The sequence below is a fragment of the Petaurus breviceps genome, unplaced genomic scaffold (genome assembly GCF_028583685.1).
Source record: "Petaurus breviceps papuanus isolate PSGF00001 unplaced genomic scaffold, PetGlider_PUasm1.0 176, whole genome shotgun sequence".
Taxonomy (NCBI): domain Eukaryota; kingdom Metazoa; phylum Chordata; class Mammalia; order Diprotodontia; family Petauridae; genus Petaurus; species Petaurus breviceps.
In genome coordinates this window covers 3,751,826-3,779,175 of record NW_027185771.1, presented here as the reverse complement: position 1 = coordinate 3,779,175, position 27,350 = coordinate 3,751,826, and the positions used below count along the sequence as shown (strand labels likewise).

Genomic DNA, 27,350 nt, shown 5'->3' with positions numbered 1-27,350 from the left:
GGCGAGATCTCGGAGGGAGATCCGGAGGCGGTTGCTAGGAGACGGAATTCATTTCCCAGGCTCCGGGACCTGAGGGCCGCGGCGGAGTTTGCGCGTGTGTGATCGCGGGGGGGCCGATTCGGAAGCAAGATGGTGAGGATGGGGGTGGGGGAGAAAGAGCGGGGAGAAGAGGGAGAGAAGAGCGCCCTTTCTTCCCCATCCCGAATTGGGGCAGGCCCAGAGCTAGCTGGGGAGGAGAGCAGGCGGACTCGAACCCCGGGGCCTTCTCCCTCCCACGTGACCTAGCGGGGGAGAGGGCACCGCTCTTGTGCCGTGGCGGCGATGGTTAATGATGATGCTAGTAGTCACCCTCTAGATCGCATTGCCCACATTTTACAGATGAGGAAACCGAAGCTAGCAGAAAGTAAGGGACTTGGCCGAGGTCAGGCTGGATTCGAATTCAGGTCTTCCGACTCCAAGTCCAGTGGCTTATTCTCTGTGCCACCCAACTGTCTGCTGTGTTATTCTTGTGTTACAGATGATCATCCCACATATACATACATGTATATATAAATATACATAGCAACACTCGTGGGAACACACAGTGTATATATGTGTGTGCATGTGTACAATAGAGATGTATATACTTGTGTGTTGCATGTACGCGTCTATGTCCATATATAATGTATGTACATGCGAGTGTACATATATGTGTATATGTCTGTCTGTGGATATATCAGTCTATATTTCTACATAGAGACAGGCTACAGATAGACCTCTAGAGATATCTCTAGATATAGAGATGTACGTAGTCACAGATATACACACTTAGATAATGTGACATCTAGGTAGGTACAGATTATCTAGATAAAGAGATAGAGATCAATATATTTAGATACAGATATGTATATTTTAGCCATAGATACACATGTAAGCATATTATATGACATCTGGATAGATGCAGATCTGTCTAGATAGAAGGAGATTTATCTATAGATCTCAATCTAGATATCCGTATACCTAGCTATAGATATACATATGTATATAATATGATATCTAAATAGATATATGCCTAGAGAGAAATAGACATATCTTAATATGTATATAGCTATAGATATACATATGTATATAATATGACATCTACATAGATATATGCCTAGAGAGAAATAGACATATCTTAATATGTATATAGCTATAGATATACATATGTATATAATATGACATCTAGGTAGAAATATAGAGACAAATATATCTGGATATATGTAGATGTATACATATGTATAGAATGACATCTAGATAGAAATAGATATCTACATCTAGATATCCAACTATAAATACACATGTATACATAATATAGAATCTAGATAGAAATAGAGACATAGAGACATATCTCTAAATAGCCATATACCTAGCTATAGATATACACATATATGTAATGACATCTAAATAGATATATACAGAGATAGAAATAGACATATCTTAATATATATAGCTATAGATATACATATTTATATAATATGACACCTAAGTAGAGAAATAGAGACAAATATTTTTAGCTATAGATATGCACGTATGTATCTGACATCTAGATAGAAATAGAGATATCTACATCTAGATAGCTATATAACTATAAATACACATGTGTATATAACATCTAGATAGAAACAGAGAGAGATGCATCTCTAGATATCCATATACCTAGCTAGAAATATACATGTGTATGTAATATGACATCTAAATAGATGTAGATATGCCTAAATAGAAATAGACATCTTAATAAAGATATATAGCTATAGATATACGTATTTATACAATATGACATCTCAGTAAAGAAATAGAGACAGATATATCTATCTAGATATATGTAGATATAGATATACACATGTATCTGATGACATCTAGATAGAAATAGCGATCTCTACATCTGGATATCTGTATAACTATAAATATACATGTGTATATAATATGACATCTAGATAGAATAGAGATATATTTAGATAGATAGCTATATACATATGTATATAATGATATCTAGAAATAGATCAAGATATCTTTAAAATCTGCAAAGCTCTTTACAAAAAAAGTTATAAGTTTAAAGTTTAAAACTCAGCTTAGTTTTAAGCTAAGATTTTTTTTTTTGGCACACTCTGTATTAGCTTATTTTATCCTCATAACAACCTCAGGAGGTAGGAGCTATTGTCATCTGCATTTTTGCCGATGAAGAACTTGAGTTGGATAAAGGTTAAGTGACTGGCCCAGGGTCACACAGCTAGGAAGTGTCAGAGGTCAGATGAAAACTCAGAGCTTCCTGACCCCCAGGTTCAGTGTTCTGTCGATGGTACCAGCTAGCTGGTTGTCATATTGTCCCCATTTTACAAATGAGAAGCCTGTGGCTCCCAGAGGGTAAGGGACAGCCACAGAGCTCGTCTAATTAAGCAGAGCCAGAATTTGAACTTGGGTTTCCTGTCTCTTTCCCAGCACCATGTCCTTGGAGCTCTAAAGCCTATGATTCTCTGATCCCTTGATTCCAAAGCAGGACTCCCTACCTGCCAACAGAACTTCCTAAACAAAGGGCCCTTTGTGCCTCATTGCCACCTTTGGAAAGAATCAAAGAGCCATGTCCAAGAAAAGAGGGAGTGTAGTCCAATGAATAGAACATTGGATTTGGAGGTCAGAGGCCAGAGTTCAGATTTTGAATTTGCTTCTACAAGATCATGCAAATTCCTTTTCTTCTTGGGACCTGTTTCCTTGTCTGTAAAGTAAGTAGGGAGTGGACTAGATGGTTTTAAAAGCCACCTCCCATTCTAAACCCTATGAAACTATGTAGAGGTGACAAAGACCCAAGACTGCTGTGTGCTTTCCCGTTCTCATTTACAACTGTCCCTTTCCAAGGGGGCATGTGCCTGCCTGCCAGAAGTCAGAACTGCACTCCCCTGTCATGCTGTCTCTTTATCAGTAGTATTGCTTCTGGGGCAGGGGACATTTAGGACTGGGCTGGGTTCTTCAATACTGTGACTTTACCACACTCAACACTGATGACTGTAGAAGGATCCTCACGAGTCAAGAGTGTCTCGGAGTGAGGGTTGGAGGATCAGCTAACCCTGAGCCTGTCACCACCTAGTACTGGAGAAACCATCCAAAATTTGTCACTGGACTCAGAATCAAAAACCATTGTTCCTATCCTAGCTGAATGACCCTAAGGCAGATTAGGTCACATCCCTGGCCTCCATTTCCTCCACTCTAAAATGAGGAGTTTGAATGAAGTAATTGCAAGGGTCTTCCAGCTTGATGTTCTGTGACTCTGATATCCACAGTGGGATAGAAGTGATGAGAAATTCAAAGGAAGGGACAAGAATCCAGGTGAGGTGAGGCCCAGTGGTGTGTAAGAGACAGACCCATAAGAAGGTGTTTGAGTGCAGTGAAGGCAGGTAAAAATAAAAGGAATGAGGGATCCTGTTCTTCTCTTATTGAAGTCATTAATGAACTCTATGGTTTTTCTGGCCTTGTACTGCGGGTAATAACTCACCCGTTCTAGAGGTGTGTGTTATTTCCTTCAGATTCAACAAGTCTACAGACTTTTATTATGTCCTGGGTGAAGGAGCTTAGGGCCAGGGGAGCAGAACCCAGAGGGGATCTGAGCCAGAGTTTGGATGAGGCATGGTTCTCTTCCCTTACAGAGTTTACGGTCTAGGAGGGGCACAAGATACATGTTTAGATAGATAATCTTTAGAAAGTGCATCCACCTCCAAATTCTAAACTTCTTCATAGTGGTATTCTTCGAAGCTGTTTAAGTCTTAGTTGTTCTCCATTTCCTTTCCTTGGAGAAGTAGAGTGACCATAGATGGAGAGTATTGCATTTGCTGTTGTTTGGTTTTGTTGAACTCTGTGTGTGTGTGTGTGTGTGTGTGTGTGTGAGATAAATCTTTGTTACGAGGGAAGGTTCACTGGGTAGGGACATTTAGAAATGAATGTGGTATTAAAACAAAGACATCAATAGTATTTGAAAAATAATTTCTCAAAGAGGAATGGAGAAATAGGGCTTTTTATCTCCTTCAGTTTCTATCATTTTAATGTTGCTTTTTCCTTGACCTATTAAAATTTCTCTTGCAGTTTTTCTGCCTTGGTAACCAAGCTTTATATGCTCATTAACACTTCCCAGTACAGTCAGTAGTGATTAATGGAAGTAGACTAATTGCTAGGTCCCCAAGCAAAACTTTGCACTGATCCTAGATAGACATTTGCCATCTATCATGGCCAAGGCTGGAGTCGCTCTCCTTTCATTGGTTTTCAAGCTCTGTTGTTATATTTATAAGAATAAGATAGTTTTCTTCCTGTCTGAGAAGGAATCTATCATCAACCGGAAAGCAGACATATGAACACTTGCTAATGGCTTCCTTATTAAAATCATAATACAGTCTCCTTTATGTGCTTCTAAAGTTAACAGTGATCTCTTATTCCTCAAATCAAATGTATTTTCCTCAAATTTCACTTTTTAAAAAAATTCTTAATTTTTCTTATTCTGAACATTACATACCCTGACAGATATGAGCACTTACATAAACAGAATGACATGAGATAGTTTGGAACTTAAAATGTAACAAGAAATAAATTTTTTAAAAGCTTGTACCAAATAAGCACAGACAAGCAAAACCCCTGCCCCCCAACTGGCCGTGCCCCCAAATGTTTCATTCTGTACAGTGAGTCCATGCCATCTCCGTTGGGAGGTGGGAGTTAAGAGTTGGTAACACTGCATTGCTCAAAGTTCTTAAGCCTCTCAGAGTTGTTTGTCTTTACCGTGTTGCATTTATTGTGTAAATTGTTCTCCTGGTTCTGTTCACTTCAGTCTCTGTCATACAGGGCTTGCCAGGTTTCTCTGAAATCGTCCCTTTCATCATTTCTTATAGCAAAATAATATATTCTCTTACATTCAAATACTACAGTTTATTTCATTTCCCTGTTGGTAGACACCCCTTCAGTTTCTGGATCTTCAACAAAATATGTTGTTTTAAATATGTTTTACAGTATAAGCCCTCTTTCTTGGTCTCTGGTCTCTTCACCATTTAGTTGATTCTATAGTTAATAAACTATATAGGATATAGTTTCAGTATGCTTTCCAGAGAATCTGGACCCAGCTCAAACAACAGTAGTGCCTTAGTGTACCTGCCATCCCACAGCCCATCTGATAATTTCTTTTTCTAATCTTTGCCAATCCTCATTCTTCCTTTTAAAATATTTTATACTTTTCCCATCAGCAAAAATCTACCTTCTCTCCCTCCTCCCACAAGCTTACCCCTTCCTCACTGAGAACAAAGGAAAAATTAAACCCTTATTACAAATGTGTATAGTCAAGCAAAACAAATTTCTGTGTTAAACATATTTTTTAAAATGTTTCAATCTATACTCCTGAGTCCATCACCTCTCTGTTAGGAAGTGGGTAACATGTTTCATCATGAAGCCCTCTGGAAATGCACTTGGTCGTTGTGCTGACCAGAGTTCCTACATCTTTCAAAGTTATTTGTCTTTACCGTATATACTGTCTTTATATAAATTGTTCTTCTGATTGCACTCTCTTCCTTCTGCATCAGTTCATGCAAGTCTTCACAAGTTTCTCTGAAACCATCTACCATTATTTTTTACAGCACAATAGTATTGTCACATTTATATTCCATAGCTTGTTTAGCTATTCCCCGATTTATAGGCATCCCCTTCAGATTCACATACTTTGTTACCTCAAAAGACACACACACACTCATAGGGTTTCTTTTTCTTAGACTGAATCCCTCCCTTAATTTACCTTGCCTTTAATTCATCTTTCTCCTATTTCCATATTAAGTGAAAACAATTTTTGTACCCATCTGTGTGTGTGTATTCTTCCCTCTTTTGATGTGTTCAGATAAGGATGAGGTTCAGGTGTCAGCCACTCTCCCCTACAGAACTAAGGCTGGCAGAATAAGTCTTTGGCTTCTCTTCGGTCCATTTTAATTTTTAGGGAGTTTGTTGTTTGGATAAGGTTTTGTACTTGTTGTACCAAGCTGTTAATTCAGTTTTTAGTTCCTTCTTCCATGGCTCTTATTTCTTTTCCAATTTTTTCCTCTAATACTCTCATTTATAAAAACATTTTAAAACTCCTGCTTTATCTCTTCCAGGAATTCTAGTTGAATTTGTGCCTGTGCTGTTTTTCTTTGAGGCTTTGCTTGTGGATATTTTGGAGTTATTCTCTGTTTCTGAGTTTATCCTATCTCATCATAGGATCCTTTTTTGTTTGTTTATTAATTTTCCAGCCTTGCTTCCTGACTTCACACTTGATGTTAGGCTTGGTGCTATGTACTTGGTATGGGGAAGGTCTGGTCCTCCTGCTGCTTTTCTGGGGTGTTAAACATTATGCTATGTTAGGATCTCAGGGACACCTCTGGCTTGGGACCTGTGAGCTTTCAGTATTCCCAAAGTGGTCTAATCTTGCAAGGCAAAGTCTGATTGCTGTCCCCTTGTCTCAGCTTTGCAAATTACCAACAAGAGACTGCTGTTGGACTCAGCCACGGTCTGCCTGCTGGAGAACTCTACTGATTCACTCTTCCAGACCCCACTTGGATCTTGGATTGCCTCTGGTTCTTCTTCTGCAGGCTTCAGACTGGGCTCTTCAGCTCCTGGGCTCTGAGCCACAAGAATCTGCTTTCTGCTGAACTTGTTTGTCTCTCAGTATACTGGTTAGGACCTGAGACCCCTAAGGATGGGGAAGGGAGAGACAGACAAGGACTCTTTCTCAGTCCACCCTGAAACTGTGACGTGGGAAGGGGATTTGGGCAACAATGTTATCAGTTCCCACCTGTCACCTTTGTGGTTACCTCCTACAGTATGAATCTGTGGTTGCCTCATATGGGAATGGGACCACTTCTCACCCAGGTTCTCAGCCCCTCTCTTGGGCACTGGTGTGATCTGGTCATGTTGAACCAGGCTGGAAAAATTATCCACTGTAACTTTGTCTTGGATTTCCCCATGAGAATTCAGCCTAGTTCATTTTCTAGATTGGTTTAGAGGAGTCGGGGGAGGGAAGAGTAACCCTTCATGGCACTGCTTTCTGCTACTTGCTAGCCGTCGTGGCTCTGCCTCAGTCCAACCTCATTCTTCCTGACTTCTTTATTGCATTTGACACTGTTGACCATCCTTTCCTTGATATTCTCTCCTCCTTGGTTTCTCTTGGTTTTCTTTCCACCTGTCTGACTTCTCCTTAATATTTTTTTGCTGGATTTTCACCCGTGTCACATCCCTTAGCAGTGAGTATATCCCAGGACCCTGTTCTAGGCCTTCTGCCCTTCTCTTCTCCTCTCTCTTTTCCCCCTCCCCTCTTTTCCTCTCTTCTCCTCTCCTTTTCCTTCCTCTTCTCTCATCTTGTCTTCTCTCCTCTCCTTTTCTCCCTTGCCATCCTGTCTCCTTTCTCTTCATACTTTCTGTGATCTTGTCAACTCCCTTTCATTGAATTATAATTTTAATGTGGGTGACTCCCAGCTCCAGTCCCAGTCTTTCTCCTGAGCTATTTTTCAAGCTGTATGTTCCATGGCTTTGTCAAGCTCATTATGTCTAAAACAGAACGAATTTATCTTTCCCCAAACTCCCCCACTTCTGAACCTCTGTGTCTCTGCTGAGGACGCACCGGACTTCTCATTCTTGAGGTTTCCAGCCTCAGTCACCCCTCATCCCCCACAGCCACTTCACTGCCAGATCTTACTAATGTTCTCTCTGCTTGGGCGTCTGGCCCCAGCCTATCGCAGCAGCCTCCTGCCTGTCTGCCCTGCCTCGGGTCTCTCCCTGCTCCAAACCGTGCTCCACATAGTGGCTAGAATGATATTCCTGAAGCACAAGTTTATCTGCATTACTCCCCTGCCCCCAAGCTCCCATGGTTCCTTACTCTCTTTGGGATAAAATGGAAACTCCTCTATCTAGCATTTAAAGCCCTGCACAACTTGGCCCCAGCTTCTCTTTCCAATTTTATGGTCTCCCTGTTTGTCCTTCCCCATCCAGCCACACCAGCCTTCATGGTTCTCTTGTGGCCACACCATCTCGTACCTCCATGCCTTTGCCAGCACTCCCTGCCTCACCTGGATGGCCCTTTCTGCTCCTGACCACCCCAAGCATCCTTAGAGGCCCTCAGTGTCAGGCTTGTGTTGCTTGCTGCATAGAGCCCTTCTGGTTCCCCTGCTGCCAGGGCCCCTCTTTGTAGAGATGGGATGTGTGCATACTGCCCTCCCTGTAGAACAGACTGTGCGCTCCTCCAAGGGCAGACCCTGTTTGCCTTATTGTGCCCAGCACAGCGCCTGGCACAGAGTCAGGCTGAAAAGAAGCTGGGTTGGTTCAGTGACCTCATGCATGTGATGACGTATTGGGTAAGCAGCGTTGGCAAAATATTACGACAAATAGCATTAGAAGCGGACTCTTCATGGAGTGGACGTTTCTGTTGGGAAGAACGACTTCCTGAGTCATGAATAAGTGGATATCTCCCCTCTCTCTGTGGAATATCAGAAAGCCTCTCCATAAAATCATCCAGAACTTACCCCTTCAGCAGTGTGACCGCCTGTGTTTATTTGTGATTTTCCATTTATTTTAGGCACCCAAAAAGAAGGGAGGAGGAGGAAAGAAGGGAAAAAACAAAGCTTCACCCATCGTCGATGGTGTCCCACCAGAGGAAATGAACAAGGAGCAGGTAGGAGTTGGGCCTGGACCGTCCTTGCCAGCCCCAGGCGGGAACCCAGGGTTTGCACCTTTTAGACAGGTAGTCGAGAAGACGGAGTGCATTTGTTGTTGCCAACACTAAGCTCCTTCAAAAATATTTAAACCCCACACCGAACCTTCTTTCTCAGCACAGCATATTTCTGCTCAGCGCTTTGGTTTCTTGTTCTTACACTACACAGTAGCCTAATTATATTTCATGCCAGTGATTCGGAAAATCTCTGCTGTTCTTCCTTGGCCTCCCCACCTTGTTTGATTCTGCAGGTGGAGGAGCACATTATGCGAATTCGGGAGGAGCTAGACAGGGAAAGGGAGGAACGCAACTACTTTCAGCTGGAGAGAGACAAGATTCACACTTTCTGGGACATCACGAGAAGGCAGCTGGAGGAGAAGAAGGCCGAGCTACGGAATAAGGACCGAGAGATGGAGGAGGCCGAGGAGAGGCACCAAGTAGAGATTAAAGTGAGAGACAGTCCAGACCGTGTGTTTCTGGGTACCAGGAGTGCCTCTGGTGTGTTGGGTGGCCATCTGCCCTGGTGCTGGACAGGACCTGCCTGAAGTTTAAATGCAGAGAGAGGGGGATTTGTGAAGGTGGGCCTCACTTGTTTTTGTGGTGTGTGGCCCAGGAATCTTCCAGAAGGACTCTTAAAGTAAAAAAAAAAGAGACAGGATGTGGGCTTTGGGGGAGAAGTGTTGCCTGTTCTCTCTCTCTCTCTCTCTCTCTCTCTCTCTCTCTCTCTCTCTCTCTCCTCTCTTCTCTCTCTCTTTCTCTCTCTTCTCTCTAGCTCTATCTCTCTGTCTCTTTCTCTCTCTCTCTAGGCGATAAAGAGTCCATAGGCTCTGTGTTTTTCTCTGCGCTTTATTTTAGGTTTACAAACAGAAAGTGAAGCATTTGCTGTACGAGCACCAGAACAACCTGACAGAGATGAAAGCCGAAGGCACTGTGTCCTTGAAGCTGGCGCAGAAGGAGCACCGGACTCAGGAGAACGAGATGCGCAAGAACATGCGCTGCCTCAAGGTGGAGCTGAAGGAGCAGGAGCTGGCCAACGAGGTGGTGGTGAAGAACCTGCGCCTGGTAGGTGGGCTCGGGCGGGGCTGGGCAGCAGGAGCCACGGGTGGGTCAGGCCTGGCTGCCCCGCTGTGCTCGGCACTGAGATGGTGTGGGGATAAGGAGGAACTGGAACGGCAGTAGGCCTGTGTCTGGGAGCCGCTCCTCGGAGCGGAAGCAGTTCTGATCCTGAGAGAAAAATCAAAGGATATTAAGAATGTGGGTGATGCTTGTGTGGCAAGGGGGTCTCTCTGAGGGGCCCCTAGTGCCCTTGAGGAGATGCAGGATGTGGCCTTTGTGAGAAGGGGGCATTTCCCACGGAGCTGGACACGAACCTGCCAGCTCCTCAGGATCGCTCAGCACGGGGACCACCCTGCTGTGCTAACATTGGTGATCCTGGACAGGCCAGTGCATTGAGTGCTGGAGCCAGAGGCAGGAGACTCGGGTTCTAATTCTGCCCCAGATGCTTAGCTGTACCAGAACAGGCAAATCAGAGTTAAGAAGAGGCTCAGTCTTTATCTGAAACATAGAGATAATAATGCTTTCCTTATCTGAGTCACAGAGTTGTCATGAGGAAAGCAGTGTATAAACCTGAAAATGCAAAATCTGCAGAAGTCATTCATTGCAGCCAGATAGATAGGAGTAAAATAAGACCACTCACATAGCATGTATGTCATTTTGTCACCAGAGCTCATGATGCTTCCTCTCAGCAGCATCCTGTGACATGCTGATATAAAATGGATTTGGAAGCAGTCACTAACTTGTTTAATCCAGGACACAGGTCTGGTGTGGCTAGACAAACTGAAATCTGCTGCTTTGTAAATAGATGGGAAACAGGTTACCATGGGATACATAAGAAGCCAGGGGCAGAGAACCATCTGCTTTCAGGAAAACCTTGTGGGTAAAGACATTCTTTTCCAGTTTGTGAGAGGGACAGGCCGTGTTGAATATACTTCTGTGTGCATGGGAGTCAGCTTGCTCTTGATAATGTCATCATAAATCCAGGTATTACTCCCTCCTGGGACAGTAAAGCTTTGGAACATGAGAGTTCTCAGAATCATTGTGCCCAGAATAATGTCCACTCCTGTAACACCGAGGGGAAACTGATTCACTGTAGCACAGGGGTTTTCCAGGCAGCAGAGGTGCCTGGCCGGCCTGAGCACGACCGCCCCACAGGACTGTCGGTCTGTGGGGCTTCTGAAACGCGTTCATTGTTCTTGACAGAAACATGATGAGGAGATCACTCGGATGAGGAACGACTTTGAGAGACAAGTGCGAGGTACGTACACACTCTTGTCATCTCTGCCTCTGCTGTGCCAAATGGACTGACAGTCCCAGCCTCCTCCCGGAGGGGTGTGCGTCCTGGGAGCTGAAAAGGGTGAGGGCCACTCCAAGATGGCTCTGCCTCCTCCCACTAACTGGGTGAGACAGAATCCATTCAGACAGGATCCCTCCGATGCCCTTCTCCTTGCTTCTGGCCCTTTGCTCGGCTGTCTGTGAAGGCTCCTGGGGCAGTTCTGTTCTGCGGGTGTCTGTGGCCAGTCTGAAGTGTGGCAGTCCCACTAAGCTTCCTTCGGCACTGCCAGTCTCCGCAGGAGCACGGGGTAGGGGCCCAGCGTTCTGGAATCCAGATACATTGTCCCTGATTCAGGACCAATGGTGCCTCATCTGCCCTTCCCAAACTGCTCTGTGCTGTTTCCCTCCAGAGATCGAGTCCAAGTATGACAAGAAGATGAAAATGCTCCGAGATGAGCTCGATCTCCGGAGGAAGACAGAGATCCACGAGGTGGAGGAGAGGAAGAACGGCCAGATCAACACCCTGATGAAGAATCACGAGAAGGCCTTCAGCGACATCAAGAACTACTACAATGACATAACGCTGAACAACCTGGCGCTCATCAACTCTCTCAAGGTGCCCCCCCACCTGCCCCCGGAACGAGCCTCCGTCTGCCTTGGGAAGTGTGGTGTGTGACGGGAAGGGCCGGGGACCAGGAGTCGGCCGACCAGCTGCAGATAGATAGGCCCTAGTGCCTGCTGGCTGTGTGGTCCTGGCCAGGCCATCCGGCCTCTGAGCCTCAGGCCTTCCAGCTGTGAATAGAGCTCATGGGCCCTGTGCTAGCTGCCAGGGTGGACTCTGGGGGGATGCGTGAGATGATGGTTACAGAGTGCTTACAGTCCCTCTGAGGGCCTGTGTGCTGCTCTGCCAACTCAGATCACTACCTGCCTGCTGCTTAGGAGAGAAGTCAGAGGCTGGGTTTGACCCCACACTAGGCCATGCTGTCTCTAAGCTGTTTTTATGATGATTCTTTCTTTCCCATGCACAGCTGTGTTGATTTCCCCCTGAGGCACTGATGAAGCCTGTTTTTCCTCCCACACTCTGACCAGTTACTTCCCCAAAAGGTGTACAGGTGCTAAGTAGAAATGCTCCACCTGGAAACTGAGGGGTCTCTGCAGTCCTTCCCGTGGCTGCCTTATGCACCCGTTCCTTTCTCTGCAGGAGCAAATGGAGGATATGAAAAAGAAGGAAGACCACTTGGAAAAAGAGATGGCAGAGGTGATGGTCCAGAACAAGAGGCTGGCAGATCCTCTGCAGAAGGCCCGGGAAGAGCTGCTGGAGCTCCAGAGGAAATTAATCAACTATGAGAAGGACAAACACGCGCTGGTTGTGAGTCTGCTCCCCAGGGTTCTGAGTGAGGGCTCATCCCTGGGCTCAGCGGAGCACAAGTGGTTCTGAGTCGGTGCTCCGTCTGAGGCCTGACCGGCCCCGGCCCCACTTTCTTCTCTGAGCTCGTGGATGAAGAGGGGGAGGGGAGCCCAGGGACCCCGGCTGTCGTGAGGCTCTCCTGGTGCCCCGCTCACCCTCTCCTCTCCCTGGGGGTCCCTGTAGGGCCAGTGAGGAAGCCTGCTGGATTATCTCAGGGGAGCAAGTCTAGAGCAAGAGAGGAAGGCCTCTGCAGCGCTTCTCTTGCAAAGATGCCGAGCTTGGTCTGGGTGTCCCTTGCTGTGCTGCCAGCAGATGCGGTCTCACTTGGGCTTCAGCTGCACCTTCACCTTCCTGGTGCTTATTTTTTGCCTTGCTAACTCCTGGGAGTCTATACTGTGCTGCTGCCGATGAGGCCCAACCACCTTTTCTGCCTCTTTCCCTGTGTTCTCTCCAGAGCACAAAAGCCCGTTTGAAAGTCACTGAGAAAGAATTGAAAGATCTTCATTGGGAGCATGAGGTTTTGGAGCAGCGATTCATCAAGGTGAGCAGGGGGGGGAGGAACGCGTGGCCCCCTGGGAGGGTGATGGCTGGCGCATCCTTGGGGGGGTGACAGGGAGCCAGCGGACATCACTAAACAACACGGTGGAACCTCACGTTAGGGAAATCCCCTTAGCTGCTGAGTGGAGAGAGGTCACCTCTGTGAGAGGTGACAATGAGTCTGAGTGAGGAGCCTAGGAGGACGCTGAAGTGATCAGCCTGGGTCAGCAGTAGAAAGGTTAGGAAGACAGGGAAGGCTTGAGGGAAAGATAGTGAGCTTAAATTTGAGCTGTCTTTGGGTTATCCAGTCTGAGGTGGTGATACAGGCCTGGAGCTCAGGAGAGAGTCCAGAGCTGGATGTATAGGTCTGGGAATTGTCTGCATCCAGATGGTAGCCAATGAAATCTATAGACAAACATGGTTTTATACTTTTTTTTTCTTTTTTTCGAGGCATTTGGAATTAAGTGACCTGCCCAGGATCACATAGCTAGTAAATGCCAATTGTCTGAGGCTGGATTTGAACTCAAATCCTCCTGACTCCAGGGCCCACAGTGCTCTATTCACTGTACCACCTAGCTACCCCACATGACTTTGTATTTGATTTAATAATAATATAGGGCAGATGAAGGCTGTCCTGGCCTGTACCTTTCTGAATTTCCTGAATTGTGGCTATGTTTTGTTTCACAATGGTGCTTGAATCATCATCATGGACTACGGAAAGGGGATGGTTTCCTATGTTATTGTGAAATTTTTGCTTCAGAAATGTTTCCTGTTACATATGGTTGATTAGTGCTTTGTAAGATATTCTAGGGGAATTAATTTCCTTTTAAACTAATTAAATTTGTGACATTTGAATATAACCAATTAGAGATTGATATAGAATCCCCAGGAACAGGTTCTTCCTTAACATTCATCACAAATACAGCACTTGATCGATAGATAGATATAAATAGATATAGATAGTTATATCTTTTTCAAAGAATGAATTAGAAACGATGTCTTAATTAGGCTGATGTCCCAGGACATTGGCTGCATTTTCTTTTGTCGGCAGACATAGGGAGGACACTTCCAGGCCCCCCCAGCTGCTGGTGTATTCCTTCCATCTCCTTTTATCTTGTATGTGCCTAGTTTTTTGTGTCATCTCCCCCATTAGAACATCAGCTCCTTGAGAGCAGGGGCTCACTTTGCCTTTCTCTGGATCCCCGGTGCTTAGCACTCGCCTCGTTGGTTACAGAGCGGGCACTCCATCAGCACTTGTTTGTGGTCTTCCTAACTTAAGCAAGAAGAGTGTGAGAACTGGGAGGGAAAGCCACTCTAAAGTGGCCACAGCTAAACTGGCCACTGTGGGGGGGAGGGGGGGGATTAGAGTGCAACTGTGAAACATTGGGATGAAATCTAAGGCTTGGTTAGCGTGATTACAGTTAAAAACCATGAGTCTCTTCTGCTATGGCCGTCTCCCACCATTATTGGAGAGGTGACAGAAACAGGTCATTCTCGCTCCATCTGATCATGAACGTTCTGTGGGTCCTGTTAATGAACAATTTCCCTGAGAGCTGAATTGGTTTCTCCCCATGTCCCTGTCTCCTGAGCCAGGTACAAATCGAGCGAGATGATCTCTATTCCAAGTTCGAAAAGGCCATCCAAGAAGTACAGCAGAAAACTGGCTTCAAGAATCTGATCCTGGAGCGCAAGCTGATGACCCTTTCAAACGTGTTGGAGAGGAAGGACGTGCAGCTGAATGAGATCCTCTCCGCCTCCAACCTGGACCCCGAAGCCCTCTCGGTGGTCTCCCGGAAGCTGGAGGTACTGGCTCTTCACAAGGGCTTCTTGGCAGGGCCTGACTCGCTGTGCTTTCCCACAAGATCAGGGCATGTAGGGACCCAGCAGTGACCCACCATGGCCTGTCTTTGAGGGCTCACTGCAGATTTGGTTCTGCTCCATGTACTGTTTTGCCCATCACATCCATTGGAACTTCTTGGCCAACTGTATCTCTCTGACAGTTAAGTGATGATAGGTTGGAGAGAGAGATCCTTAAAGTCTCTTTGATGGTCTGCTTTCATCCTGCCTCCAGTGTGGTTGGAGTGGTCTTGGGTACATCAGTAATGCATGGAGAAGACAGCTGTCAGCTGGCCCTCTGTCTGTTGAGATTCGGACTGGTGCCATTTTTGACAGGGCTGGGAGTGGGGGTGGAGGGGTGGGATCAAGGCTCTTTCTGGAGAACAGACTGTTAATTGTACCATATTGGTGTGGTGGGGTGATCATACATCTAGACACATAATGGGACAGCAGATGACATCTCTCTTATAATTCAGGTAGGAATCAGGATCCCAGTGCTTCTGCTCTGTGTTTTAGTCCCTGGTTAAGGGGTGTAAGAAGTATGCTCACTAACAAAGTAAGAAAACCCTGGATTGACTCCAGCTTGACTGCCTACTAGTTGGGCAAAGTTAGGTGGCTCTGGGGCTCAGTTTCCCCTGTGTAAAAGGTGCAGAAGTTCAACAAGATAGGTTCTAAGGTTCCTCTGAACTCTTAACTGTGCAACCCTAGGATTTCACAGAAAAAGCCAGTGGAGCAGAGCAGGGTCTCTGTAGTGATACCACAGGAGGTTGCAGACTTTGGAATTCTAGGCTTGAGTGGGAGAGACTTTTGCTCTTACTTTTGTAGCTTACTTGTTGCTGAGCAGCCCCATGCCACTGCGGGAGGAACTGGGGGAGTCAGAAATCAAGCGAGGCAGTGACCCAGTGACCTGTCAGGTTAGCACCAGCTGCCACATTCCAGTTGGGACACAGCTGCTCTGAGTGCCTGACATTCAGAGACAGGCAATGTTTGGTCTCGTGCTTTTGAGTTGGTTATCACAGAGATGGGTCCAGAACCAGAAAAACAATGCCTCTCCCTGTAGACCTTTCTGAGTTTGTGTTGTCTCCCACAATAGAGAGGAAGCCTTCACTCTGTCTGTGGAGGTGCTTTTCTGTCTTCATAACCTTTAGAGCTTGCATTTTAGGGTCACTCAACGTAAGATTACTTTGAATGTTTGCTTAACTTTAATACTCCATGGGTTCACCACTGTGAAAGATGCCTTTAATTTCCCCCATTGTTTTCTACAAGTGAGGAGGGTATCTGCCATCTTCCTGTGCTCACATACAAAGCTCTCTCCTCTGGCCTGAGCCTTGAACCTTTGAAGCATCCAAAAGTGTTGAAGGCAGAGGACAACTCAACATATTAATCATTATTCTCTGGGGCTTATTTGCTGGCCTCTCTCTGCCTCTGCACAAGCTTTACCTAACTGTGCATAAGCCTGCATAATTTTTTACGTTGGGCTAGCTGCCATGGATAAATGTAAGAGAAGTGGAGAACTTTCCTCTCTGTGGAGAGCCCGTTCAGGTCCCCTCCCATGTTTAGAAAGCAGAATGGAGCTGGTTATGATAGCACTTGGAGGCCCTGTGCACATCAAAGCTGTTTCTGTTGGAGCCAACACAAAATGTATCTGACTAAATGGATTCCCACCTTTTGTCCTAATCCATCTCTCGATAGAGACAGCGTGCTACAGAACATGTCCTGTGTCGTGTGGTGGGAATCTGGGCTGGGGCGGAAGGGGGCGGGGGACCTCCGGTGAGGCTCTGCTCAGAAAACCTGGCTCTTGGGCCTGAGGCACCTCCAGGCCTTGGCTGACTCATCTCCTGCCTCTGGGGCGGATGTGGTGGTTTTGTCCTCGTTTGACAGATGAACCATTCTGAGACACACTGAAGTGGAATGATTTGTCCAGACTCACCCACGGTGCCTAGAGCCTATTCTCTTCTCATTGCCAGGACTCTTCCCAGCCCACCAGGCTCTCAAAGCCAAGAGTCCTGGAGGGCCAATCAGGCACAGGAAACTGTCAGAAATCATAGTAGACCAGTGTGTTCTGGTATGTAAGGCACATGCACATTCCTGTCTCAGAGGGGAATACAAGTATGAAGCAAGTTCCATTCTTTCTAGGGGAAGAAAGACACCCCCCCCACCCCACCACCGCCTTTCACTGTCAGACCAGTGGATTCAGTGGTCAGAGGCTTCCAGGGCACTGCCCTGGTCGGCTTGACTGCCTGCCCGTGACTGAGCTCCTCTTTAGTGCTTAAACCACATGATGTTTGGGGCTCTGTGCTCTCCTACTCAAGTCTCACAGCAAGTCTTTGATTCCCTCTTCAGGATGTTCTGGAATCTAAAAACAGCACCATCAAGGACCTGCAGTATGAGCTCGCCCGGGTCTGCAAGGTGAGAGGGGGAGGCTGAGGGACTTTGGGGCAAATAAGAGAGAAGGGAAGTGGAAGCCGACAGTCTGAAGAGGCGGCGGATCCTTCCATTCTGGCACGGCCTCATTTCCCACACCTCCTTCCAGGTCTTATCCAGACCCAGTGCTAGGTCTGAGCCGTTGGTGCCCACCAGAGCACACATGGGTGTTCAGTGTTCCCTGTCCTTACAGACCTTCCACACCACCCTTTGCTTAGGTTCTCTGACTTGGATTTGGAGTCAGAGGCCTGGATATGGATCCTGGGTCTGCCATTTAATACCTGGGTGACATTGGGCAAGTCACATATCCAGACCAGGCAACCGCCTCAGGTCCCCTTCACCTCCATATCCCATGATCTTCCCTTTCAGGGATGTATGTGACTAGTTATGTGACGGTTGCCTGCTCTCCTGGAGAGGAGGGACCAGTTTTACTGGAATCTCACCCATGGCCAGCAGCCTTCTAGAGGCCATTTTGCCAAAAGAGATTTACCAGAAATGGGCTTTTTATTTCATTTTTTGGATTGAATTGGGTGACATTTACTGATTAATTATGGTTTGGGGTGATCATTTTGTACATGATCCGGGGTCATCCCACAGGCACCTGCTTCTGGCTATTCAGCTCCCACAGGAGATCCTCCAGCTTATCCCTGTCATTGGTCTGAGGACCTTTGGCATCTGCCTTCAATTTCTGGATTTTCTTTTACTTCTATATAACTTTTCCATCTTCTTTTTTCTGTTGTTTAAATTTTAATTTATTTATTTATTTACTTTTAGTTTACAACATTCTGTTCTATAGTCTCTTTCTTTTTTTAAAGCAGTTGGGGTTAAGTAACTTGCTCAAGGTTACAAGGCCAGTTATTTTGTGTGGGTGTTAAGTATCTGAGGCCAGAACCGATCCCGGGTCTCTTGACACCAGGGCCGGCGCTCTTACTCACTACACCACCTGGCCACCCCTCTCTCTACAGTCTCTTAAGTTCCAAATTTTCTCCCCCTCCTTCTCCTCCCCATGGAGGCATGCAATCAGATATAGGTTCTACAGATACCTTCACATTAAACATTAGTCAAGTTGCAAAGAAGGATTATAACCAATGGAGTGAACAGTGAGAAAGAACAAACAAAACAAAAGACAAAAGAGAGAGATCAGGTAGTTTGCTTTAGTCTGCATTCAGATTCTGTAGCTTTCTCTGGATGTGGATACCCCTTTTCATCATGAATCTTTTAGAGTTGTCTTATAACCTTGCATTGCTGAGAGGAGCCCAGTCTATCAAAGTTAGTCGTTACTCATATGTTGTGTCTGTAATTGGGTACAGATTTCTCCTGGATTTGCTGTCCTCACTCAGCGTCAGTTTATATGAGTCCCTCTAGGATATTATGAAGTCCATCTGATCCTCATTTCTTATAGCACAGTAGTATTCCATTACATTCATATACCACAACTTGTATAGCCGTTCCCCAATTGATGGGCATCCCCTTGATTTCCAGTTCTTTGCAGTTTTCCATCTGCTGCTAGTAGTCACCATATCTACTCTCCAGTGTCTCCAGGCCTCTAGTTGACCTAATTTAGTCTTTGACTTTTCTTTTGAAAAGGTACTTATTCATCCCTTAACCCTTTATTCTCTTCCTGGCCACTGATTTCTGGGTCCTGGTCTCCCTCTCACTCAGGTCATAGCCAAATTTGGGGCCTTCTCTTCCCATATCACACTTTCAGAATTGTTAGAATAATTGGATACAGCCGCTCCAGCTGCTTTTAACTACTGCCATTTGGCCCACCATTTTTCTACCTTTCTGCTGTTCAGCAGTCAGTGCCTTAAGCCCTGGGAATGCCAGGCACACAAGGTTGTCTCCTTGCAGCTGTGCAGAGGGACCTGCAGAAGGAACTTAGTTTAGGTGAAGGGTTTAATTCTCTTGGGCTGAGTAGTGACCAAGGTCGCTTCTCTGCTCTGGCTTTGTCTGACACCTGCCAGGTCCATTGGGACCTTTTCATGAGACTTACTCTAAAGGATTTTTTATGGGTTAAAATGTGCACCAGAATGCGAGGGCAGCATGAAAAGGCTTGGCCAGTGGAGTCCCAGCTCAGGCAGGTCCCCCAGAGTTAGAAAGTCTTTGTCCCCAGTGAGGAACAGCCGGGATCAATCAGAGAGGCCCATTACCATTTGGTACAAAGGGCTTGCAGTCTGCACTGGTGAAGGCAGTTACCCACACTGACGCAGTCTGAAAGTGCTGGAATAAACAGACGAGATGCTGGGCCCACTTCAGCCTTTTTACCCACCAGAATTAGGGGTGCGCCTGCTGGCTCATGGCTTAGCAGGTCCCCACTCCCCTTCCCACGTTGTCTTCCCACCTCAGCCGCCCCACCTCGGCTGCCCATACCTCTGGCTCCGTCTCGGCCTTCTCTCTTCTCAGCCCCTCCCTGTGTCTTTGCTGTCATGCTGGCCTCCTTGCCTAGCACAGCACTGGTAACACTGGCCTTGTTGAATCTCCCAGACCCATTCCCCAGCACTTTGGCCTTGGCATGCTGTCTGTCTGTCCCTTTTGTGCCTCCCACGGGAATGCTCTTTGCTTCTTTTAAGATGAGCTATAACCTTTATGGAAACACACACACACTTGTGTATATGTTATATATATGTATATACATATATAAAACATATCTATACATATATACATGTATGTATGGGGGGTGTATGTGTACATATGAGTTTATCAAACCATGTTACTTTCAGTTACTCTTGTTATCTTATGCTATAAACAATGTAATTTATTCATACCATCCCCTAGAGATAGGTAAGTGCCAGCAGGTCTACCCTGGTTTCCAGAAGTTCTCACTACATTTCTGACCTTTAGGTCTCATTCCTTGTGGCCACATTATACATAAACCCAAAGGTAAGCATGGGGGTAATCTGGAAAGACCGTGTCCCAAGGAAGACTCATCAAGGGAGCAGCAGACTGCTGCTCCCCTTAGTCTTCCTCCATTTTGGCCATTTCATCATTCACTTTCCCCACACCCCAGTCACCCTTAAGACCTGGGGAAAAAAATAAGACAAAACTCTACGTGGGGTTTTTTGACTGGTAAAAAATGCAGCAGAGAGAAGGTTGAAGCACTGTGACTGGGATTTGGGATTACCTGGATTTCAGTTATTCAAACTTCCTGTCACGTGAGTGTTGACAAATGAACGTTAGCTCTGTTACCTTTGAGAACAAGCTATCCCCAGTTGAAATGTGATCAAAGGCTGGGAACAGGCAATTTTCAGAAAAAGCAATGCAAGCTGAGTGAATACCCCCAAATCACTAAGAATTACAGGGATGTAAATCGAAACAATTCAGAAGTTTCACTTCTTACCCAAAGGTGACAAAAGATGAAAACAGAAACGTTGGAAGGACTGTGGGAAAATGGGAACAGTAATCAAGTGTGGTGATGCTGTGACTTGGTCCTGCCATTTTGGAACATGGCTTGGAATAATACTAAAAAAAATTTCCTTTAACCACTGCCAGGCAGAGGCCTGTAAGGAGGTCAAAGAAAAGTCGAATATGTACAAAAGGACTCATAGCAGCACTTTTTAGAAAAGAAAAATCTGGAAAAAAGGGAGAACTGATGGACAAATTGTGGTGATCGAACGTAACAGAATATTTGGGGCAACACATGGAGTCTGTTTGACTTGACTAAGTGTCTTTGAAACAAGGGTTTTGTTTTTCTTTTTTTCTTTAAATGAGGTAGGGTGAGAGGATGAGAAAATAAGTCTTTGTTAAGTGAAAAATGAAGACTATTGATGGGGCAGCTAGGTGGCACAGTGAACAGAGCACTGGCCCTGGAGTCAGGAGGACCTGAGTTCAAATCCAGCCTCAGACACTTAATACTTACTAGCCGTGTGACCTTGGGCAAATCACTTGGACCCCAATTGCCCTGCCTTCCCCCCTCCAAAAACAAACAAAAAAAAAAGAATATTGATGCAGTAAAAAAAATGAGGAATATGAATTCAGAGAAACTTGGAAAGACTTGTCTGAACTGATGTAGTTAGAACTTGCATGATGACCTCGGTAACATAAAAGAAAACAAAAAAGAACAAAAAAATGGTTTTTGCCAAGGAAAAAACAGAAAGCGATGAGAGACATCCTAACGGATCAGGGCAGCATGTGATGGTAACTCTAGAGGACTCATGATGAAATCTGTCTCTGGCCTGGGGCATGGTGGGCAGGAGCTGACAGGAGGCCTGCTTTGTCACACTGGGCCAGGCACGTGATTTTTCCTGGCACATATTTGTCCCAAGGGAGGGTTCTTTTAGGTTGGGAGAGGAGCCACTGAGAGCAGAGAGTAATGTTTACAGAAAGAGGAAAAGCCACAATGGCCAAACAAAGTCAAAGTCAGCATAGGAATAAAAGAAGGACCACAGGGGGCCTGACCTTCCCTTGCCTTTCCTTGCTTGCAGGCACACAATGACTTGCTCCGAACCTATGAAGCCAAGCTCGTTGCCTTTGGCATCCCCCTGGATAACATAGGGTTCAAGCCTCTGGAGACATCGGTGATAGGACAGAATCTGGGGCACGGCCCTGCCGGGCTAGTGTCCATGCCAACGTAGCCTGGGCAAACTGTGGCCTGCCCTCCCCTCCCAGCCACAGACGTCCTTTGGGCCCTGATGCTGCACGTGGTTGAGGGGCTGAGGCCTGCTGAAGCCTCCAGAGCTGCTTGCTCTGAATCTCACCCCTTTTCATAGACTTAAGGTCGGTTATTTTTTAAAAACTGTATCATCAGCAGATGAACAATTTTAACTTGTATGTCTCTTTGCCTTGCTCTGCCACAAGGCAACATTAAAGTGGGCCCCTGTATAGGAGAGAAATTATGCAATGTTTTCTTGGCAAATGGCCCCCCATCTGAGTATCTATAAGGGTTGCCTCCTCAGACTCACCCCAAACCCTCCCTGCTCCTCTTTTGTCACATGCCCTTTGGCTGTGGCCTCCCCCAAGATCTCCTGGGACTCCTGAAAACCTCTTCCCCTGCCCCTGGGCAGAGCTAGCAAAGGGAGCCTTTGGATCTGCAGCTACCTGCCTGCCCCGCTTTGGGCCTCTGTCTTCAGGGATTTCTCATAAAGCCTTGTTCAGAGAGGGCCCTCAAACCACTGGGGAGGCAGCAAAGGAGTGAGTGATCACCCCTGCTGAGAGGTCAACACAGAATTTATTGATCTCTTCAGTCACGTGATCACAGCAGCTTGTTGGGGAGCCACCAGGTGGGCAGGAGCTGCGTGGCTCTTGTAGAAAGTGAGCTTTAGGATGATGGACAGAAAGCCACTGGGGGGAGGGGGACTGGCAGCCGGCAGTGAGGCAGGGTGGTCCGGCTGGCTCACGTGTCTTTCTGGTTCTTGGCTGTCTAGCTTCCTCTGTAGGTGGTGTAGGAGAATGGACTCAGCAGCAGGGGCACGTGGAATTTGTGGGCCTCATTTGTGATGGTGAAAACCACCTGAGGGAGAGAGAAGCAGTGGGCAGGCGGGACACAGGTAGGTGAGTGAGCCCAGGTGCAGGCAGGCCCCTAGACACCCACCAAAAGGGGCTTCTCCAGAATGAGAGGGTGGGACCTTTAAGGTCCAGTCCAACCCCAGAATTCTGATCTGCTTCCTCAGAGCCTACCCAGGGAGCAGGAGCCCCACTCTGGATGTATCTCAGGACATTGAGGGAGAAGTGCTAGTCTTTGATGATCCCTTGTTAATGTGGAGCAGGCCACAGCATGGCTGGAGGCAGGAGAGCAGGGGGCTGGGCCCTCCCCTTAAGAGGGGAGTATGAGTAAGAAGTCTCTGCCTTCCTGTCCATAGAATTAACCCTAAGCAGGCCAGGGGCCTGTAGACGAGCTGTCTCCAGGCTGGGGGCGGGGTGGCACCCTGCCTAATTATGTTTTGGCACCCTGTCCAGTGCCTTTCTTCTGGGAGTTCAAAGGTCTTTGGATGCTTACATATTCCCACATACTACTGGGGGGAAAGGCTTTAATATGCCCATTATACAGATTTATTATGTTTTTTTGCTTTCTCACTTAAAAAAAATCTGCCAAGAGAACATCAGGAAGGTTTGCAGCCTATTGGGTACCCTTAGGAAAAAGTCACTGAGGACAGGCGATCCTCCACTGGTGATGTGTGTAGATATTTGTAGAAGCTGACTAGCAGAGAGCTCCCAGGATTTGGGGATCACCCAGTGGGCCAGAGGCAGCTGGGTGCTGCAATCAGTCAGCAGATCTGGCCTCAGACACTTACTGGCTTTGCCATCCTAGGCAAGTCTCTGCCTCAGTTCCTTCATCTGTAAAATGGGCATAATAATACCACCTACCTCCTGGGGTGAGCTCAGATATGCAGACCTGTAAATGCTATGGAAATCCTAGCCCAGCACTCCCACGTCTCACTGCTTCCCTTCTCCTCTGCCCCTCATCCTGACACCTCCTTCCCCTTCATCAGCTTTTACCTCCACATATGGGTAGAAACTGACTTGTCCCATCTTTTTCCAGTAACCTTCGGTATCAAAGAATAGCTTGTAGGTGCCGGCTTTCATTTGTTCTGGAGTTAGAAGCCCTGGGCAGCGACCGTCAACATTGGTGTAACTAGAGAAAGGAAGCACCATGAAGGGTCAGAAAAGGCAGGGGCTCCCCCCATGGCTCAGGTTGCCTCAATGATCACAGTCCCTCTAGAAGGCAGGGCACAGACTGACTTATGATGGAGGGGGGGCGGCACTTTGGGGAGTTAGCCAGAGGCTCCCTGGAGAAGTGGGCAGAGGTAGCAGAGGCCAGTCGCCACACCTGGGGGAAATTGTCTGCAGCAGGCATTCTGGTAGAGCTGCCCCAGTGTGGGTGGCAGGGTGATTCTCACCATGGGCTCCCCTGGCCCAATGTATAAGGTGATTTTCTATGTCAGGAAGACTTTGGCTTGTCACCCCAGCGTCAGCAAAGCTGTGACTTCTCTAATCCCCCCCACCCCATGGTAATGTATGCTTTAGTCCTTAATTGTTGAAACCTAACCTAAATATTAATTTTTTTATAAACTAGGAACCAAATCGAACAATTCAAAAAAAATGATGAATCATTTTAGACCCAAACTGAACTATTGTCTTTTCTGAAACAGTTAAACTCAGTCTAGAACCAGAGGGTCAAAACTGATTGAGTCCCTGTCCCCAGAGGGGGTGGCCTGTCCCCCTGCAGCTGTCCTGATAGTGGCGACAAGGAAAGGGAGCCCAGCTGGAGCTCCCTCCTTCCCTCCTTCCCTCCTTCAGACAGCCTGGCCTCCTGCTGGTCATCAGAAATGACCACTAGAGGGAGATAGATGACTTCACCAATGAAGAAAATAAAGGAAACGGAGGAAGGGAGGGACCTTGAGGCCCATTCCCTAGATTTTCATTTTCTCAAGCACAGAGCTGCCATGCCCAGGTAAGCTCTAATTAGATTCAGCCGGGTCCTGTGATCCTGGGGCCTGAACAATAGAGAGAGGCCAGGGACACAACAGTAATGCCCCTTCTTGCCTCAGGGCCAGTTCACTTCTCTGGGCTTGTTGACTCCCCTCTAAAAGGAGGGCTTGGGTCTCTGAGGTCCCTTCCAAGCTCCATAGCCAAGGATCCAAGGATCCTAAGCCTTTGCTGCTGCCCTTTGGGAGAAATCCAGGGCTCCCTTGAAATGGATTCAGGAAAGAGCAGTGCCTCGGCCTTGGAACAGGACTGACCCCCCAGGATGGCCCAGCCTGATCATTGCCTGGGTGGGGAGAGAGGAAGAGACCCGAGGATCAGACTTAGGACCTCCCCGTTACAACCTCTGCAGACCTTTGGCCTTTTCATTACAACCTGGGAGCCTAGATAAAAGCCAGGAAGGAGGGGAGGGGGGCTGGTCATGGCTCCTGCCCTTTGCCTCCTGTCCCCCTCTTCATACAGCGGTGCTCAGGGAGCAGGCCCTGCCATGCACCTGGGGCAGAAGCTTTACCTTACCTTTTCCTCAGCTCGGTCCATTGTTGGTCACAGTCTTCAAGCCTGAAGAGGCGAAGGCAGAGGCCCCGGGCTGGCAGGCCAGAGGTAGTGTCCAGTACATGTGTGGTCAGTGGGCTGCTCACCACCTCCATGCCTCGGCTCTGCAGGGATGGAGGGATGTAGGGAACAGCCGGGATGACTGCCCTCCCCTGCTCCCCACCCCCTGCCCAGATGATTAGGCAACGCTTTAGAAGGCAAACAATGTCCCAACTTGTCAGGGCGCACACTCCCAGGCTGGGGAAGCCTGATAGGGTGATTCTCGGGGCTTGGGCCCAGTGTTTGCTAAATGCTGGCTAAAGAGAGTCCTCTCCTTCACAGCTGGGTCAGACGTGGAGCCGGGAGAGATCTAGATTGGGAACCCAACTCTGCCATTGGCCGTCTTTGGGACCCTCAGCAAGTCACTTAACCTCTAAGCCTCAGTCTCCTCATCTGTAAAAAGGGGGTGATAACAGTACCTGCTTCACAGGGCTATTGTGAGGAACAAATGAGGTAACTCACAGAAGGGCTTTGTGAACAGCAGCTATTACTGTTATTTCTCATGTAAGCAGAGGGCCAGTCCTCAAGGGGATCTCCTCCTGGATTAGAAGTGGAGACCACCCTCCTAGTAGCCTGGCCTGGCCTGGCCTCCCTCTGGCCCAGGATGCCTTCTCTGACAATGGCAGGCACCGGGCAGCCAGCTGCGGGTGTGCTTTCTGGCTGATCTTTATGGAGCTGCTCCTGGGGAGAAGCAGAGCCCCGGGGCTGAAGTTTTAGTGATGGGTTTATGAAGAGCCACAGAAAGGGGCCTCCGGCCAAGGGCAGGCCAGCCTAGACCTGGCCGTCCTGTGAACCTTCTTCCAGCTCCGAACCCGTGCCAGCCCTCGGACTGGGTTCATGGTGATCAGCTCAGCCTTCTCCTCCGCCAGCCCCCGGACGTCCCTCTTACCTCTGTGGGACAGAGATGTGTCTTGAGCAGATGAAGCCGCTGAGCACTCATGGGACAGGCTACCTAAGGCAGGCTCTGGGGGGATCTCTGGGGTCCTACCCAGTTCAGGGCTGGCTCTGAGTCCGCAGGCCCGGGCTCAGAGGGTGGTGCCCTGAGCAGCCACTCGAAGGACAAGAGCTCAGAGGCCAGAGGTCAGTGCCCCTAAGCTGTGGCTTGGCCCCACAGAGGCGGGACAAGAGTCTGGTTTGTGCTGGGGCTCCCACACACAGGAGATCAAAGCATTTCCTCTCCTTTGTTACTCCCAGTGTGCCCCCAGAAGAGAGAACTTTGGGTGGGTGGGCTTCAGTTTTCTGCCTCAAGCATGGCTCATCACCCAGAGTTATTACTAACATGTCCCGCTCCATCTGGGTCTAAGTCCCTCTTCCTCCTTCCCCCTGCCCAGCCCCCGGACATCTTGGCAGCAGGAGCCCCTGTTCTACCCACCCAGCTGTGGACCAAGGCAGAAACTTGGAGTGAAGCTTGCCCAGCAGAAGGAAAATCCTTCTGGGGAGAGGCCCCAGAAGGACTAGGAACAGGCCCCTCCCCTAACTTCCTGGATGGGAAGGCCGGGAGAAGGATGTGGTCCAACCAGTTAGAGCCACTGCCTGGGTCAGGCTGGGCACAGTGGGAGGGGCCGGGGAGGAGGCATAGTCAGGCCCCTTCTGGCTCCAGCTGCCAGGCTGGCTTTCTCCTCCTCCTCCCCCTCCACTTCTCCTTTCCTTTGGGACATGTCATTTAGCTGATCATTCTGATGGGCCCTCTTGAAGTCCGCTCTGTGGTGGTCACCCAGGCCTTGTGCTGTCTAACCCTCAGATAGCAGTTGCTCTCTCCTCTGCAGGTTAGAGTTTCTGAGGTGGAAGGAGAAAATGAGTGACAAGAAATCGAAAACAGACCAGAAGGGAAGCTTTTGGGCAGGGGGGACAAAGAAGCTAAGGAAGGGAGTAAAACATTATTGACTCTTCTTGGATTTTGTCCCTATGAAGCAATCTCTGAATGATGGAATCTTCTCAGACTGACTAGGGAGGGGATAATTGTAAAAAGGAAGAGATTTCCCCAAAGTGGCACCAGATACCATGGGGACACTGCCCGTTTTTCCCACCTGTTTCCTCTTCAGCAGAAACACCCCCAGAGTTGATGATGTTTTTTGAACCACTCCAGTTGAT

The 27,350-nt window shown here is 47.5% G+C and overlaps 2 protein-coding genes across 3 annotated transcripts; one reads left to right on the top strand and one right to left on the bottom strand.

The window, feature by feature from the left end:
* Positions 1-22,255, top strand: GAS8 (growth arrest specific 8). Its single transcript, XM_069085499.1, has 11 exons — positions 1-132; positions 8,579-8,674; positions 8,965-9,162; positions 9,569-9,775; positions 10,973-11,027; positions 11,455-11,660; positions 12,246-12,413; positions 12,907-12,993; positions 14,583-14,792; positions 17,169-17,234; positions 21,671-22,255. Exons 1-11 carry the CDS (start codon positions 130-132, stop codon positions 21,818-21,820), a joined length of 1,446 nt encoding a protein of 481 aa, XP_068941600.1. The 5' UTR covers positions 1-129; the 3' UTR covers positions 21,821-22,255.
* LOC138159287 (5-hydroxyisourate hydrolase-like) lies at positions 9,801-26,622 on the bottom strand. Of its 2 annotated transcripts, none has more exons than XM_069085500.1 (4): positions 26,149-26,622; positions 25,185-25,324; positions 23,682-23,817; positions 9,801-9,937 (listed from the first exon to the last, which is right to left on the bottom strand). In XM_069085500.1, the coding sequence occupies exons 1-4, from the start codon at positions 26,197-26,199 to the stop codon at positions 9,821-9,823; spliced, it is 444 nt and encodes a 147-aa protein (XP_068941601.1). In that variant the 5' UTR covers positions 26,200-26,622; the 3' UTR covers positions 9,801-9,820. The 2 variants fall into 2 exon arrangements, with proteins under 2 accessions (XP_068941601.1, XP_068941602.1); XM_069085501.1 differs by lacking the exon at positions 9,801-9,937 and adding an exon at positions 22,395-22,695 and having other exon boundaries at positions 26,149-26,609.
* Between the last annotated feature and the right edge of the window lie 728 nt (positions 26,623-27,350).

Bases quoted from the DNA above. Each gene is read 5' to 3' on its own strand.
- GAS8 (XM_069085499.1), top strand. The intron at 11,661-12,245 runs GTGCCCCCCCAC...CTTTCTCTGCAG, and splicing joins CGCTCATCAACTCTCTCAAG to GAGCAAATGGAGGATATGAA. The intron at 17,235-21,670 runs GTGAGAGGGGGA...CCTTGCTTGCAG, and splicing joins AGCTCGCCCGGGTCTGCAAG to GCACACAATGACTTGCTCCG.
- LOC138159287 (XM_069085500.1), bottom strand. From the start codon at position 26,199: ATGAGTGCTCAGCGGCTTCATCTGCTCAAGACACATCTCTGTCCCACA. The intron at 23,818-25,184 runs GTAAGGTAAAGC...TCCTTTCTCTAG, and splicing joins TGGACCGAGCTGAGGAAAAG to TTACACCAATGTTGACGGTC. The intron at 9,938-23,681 runs GTAAAAGCTGAT...TTTTTCTCTCAG, and splicing joins GTTTCTACCCATATGTGGAG to GATCAGAACTGCTTCCGCTC.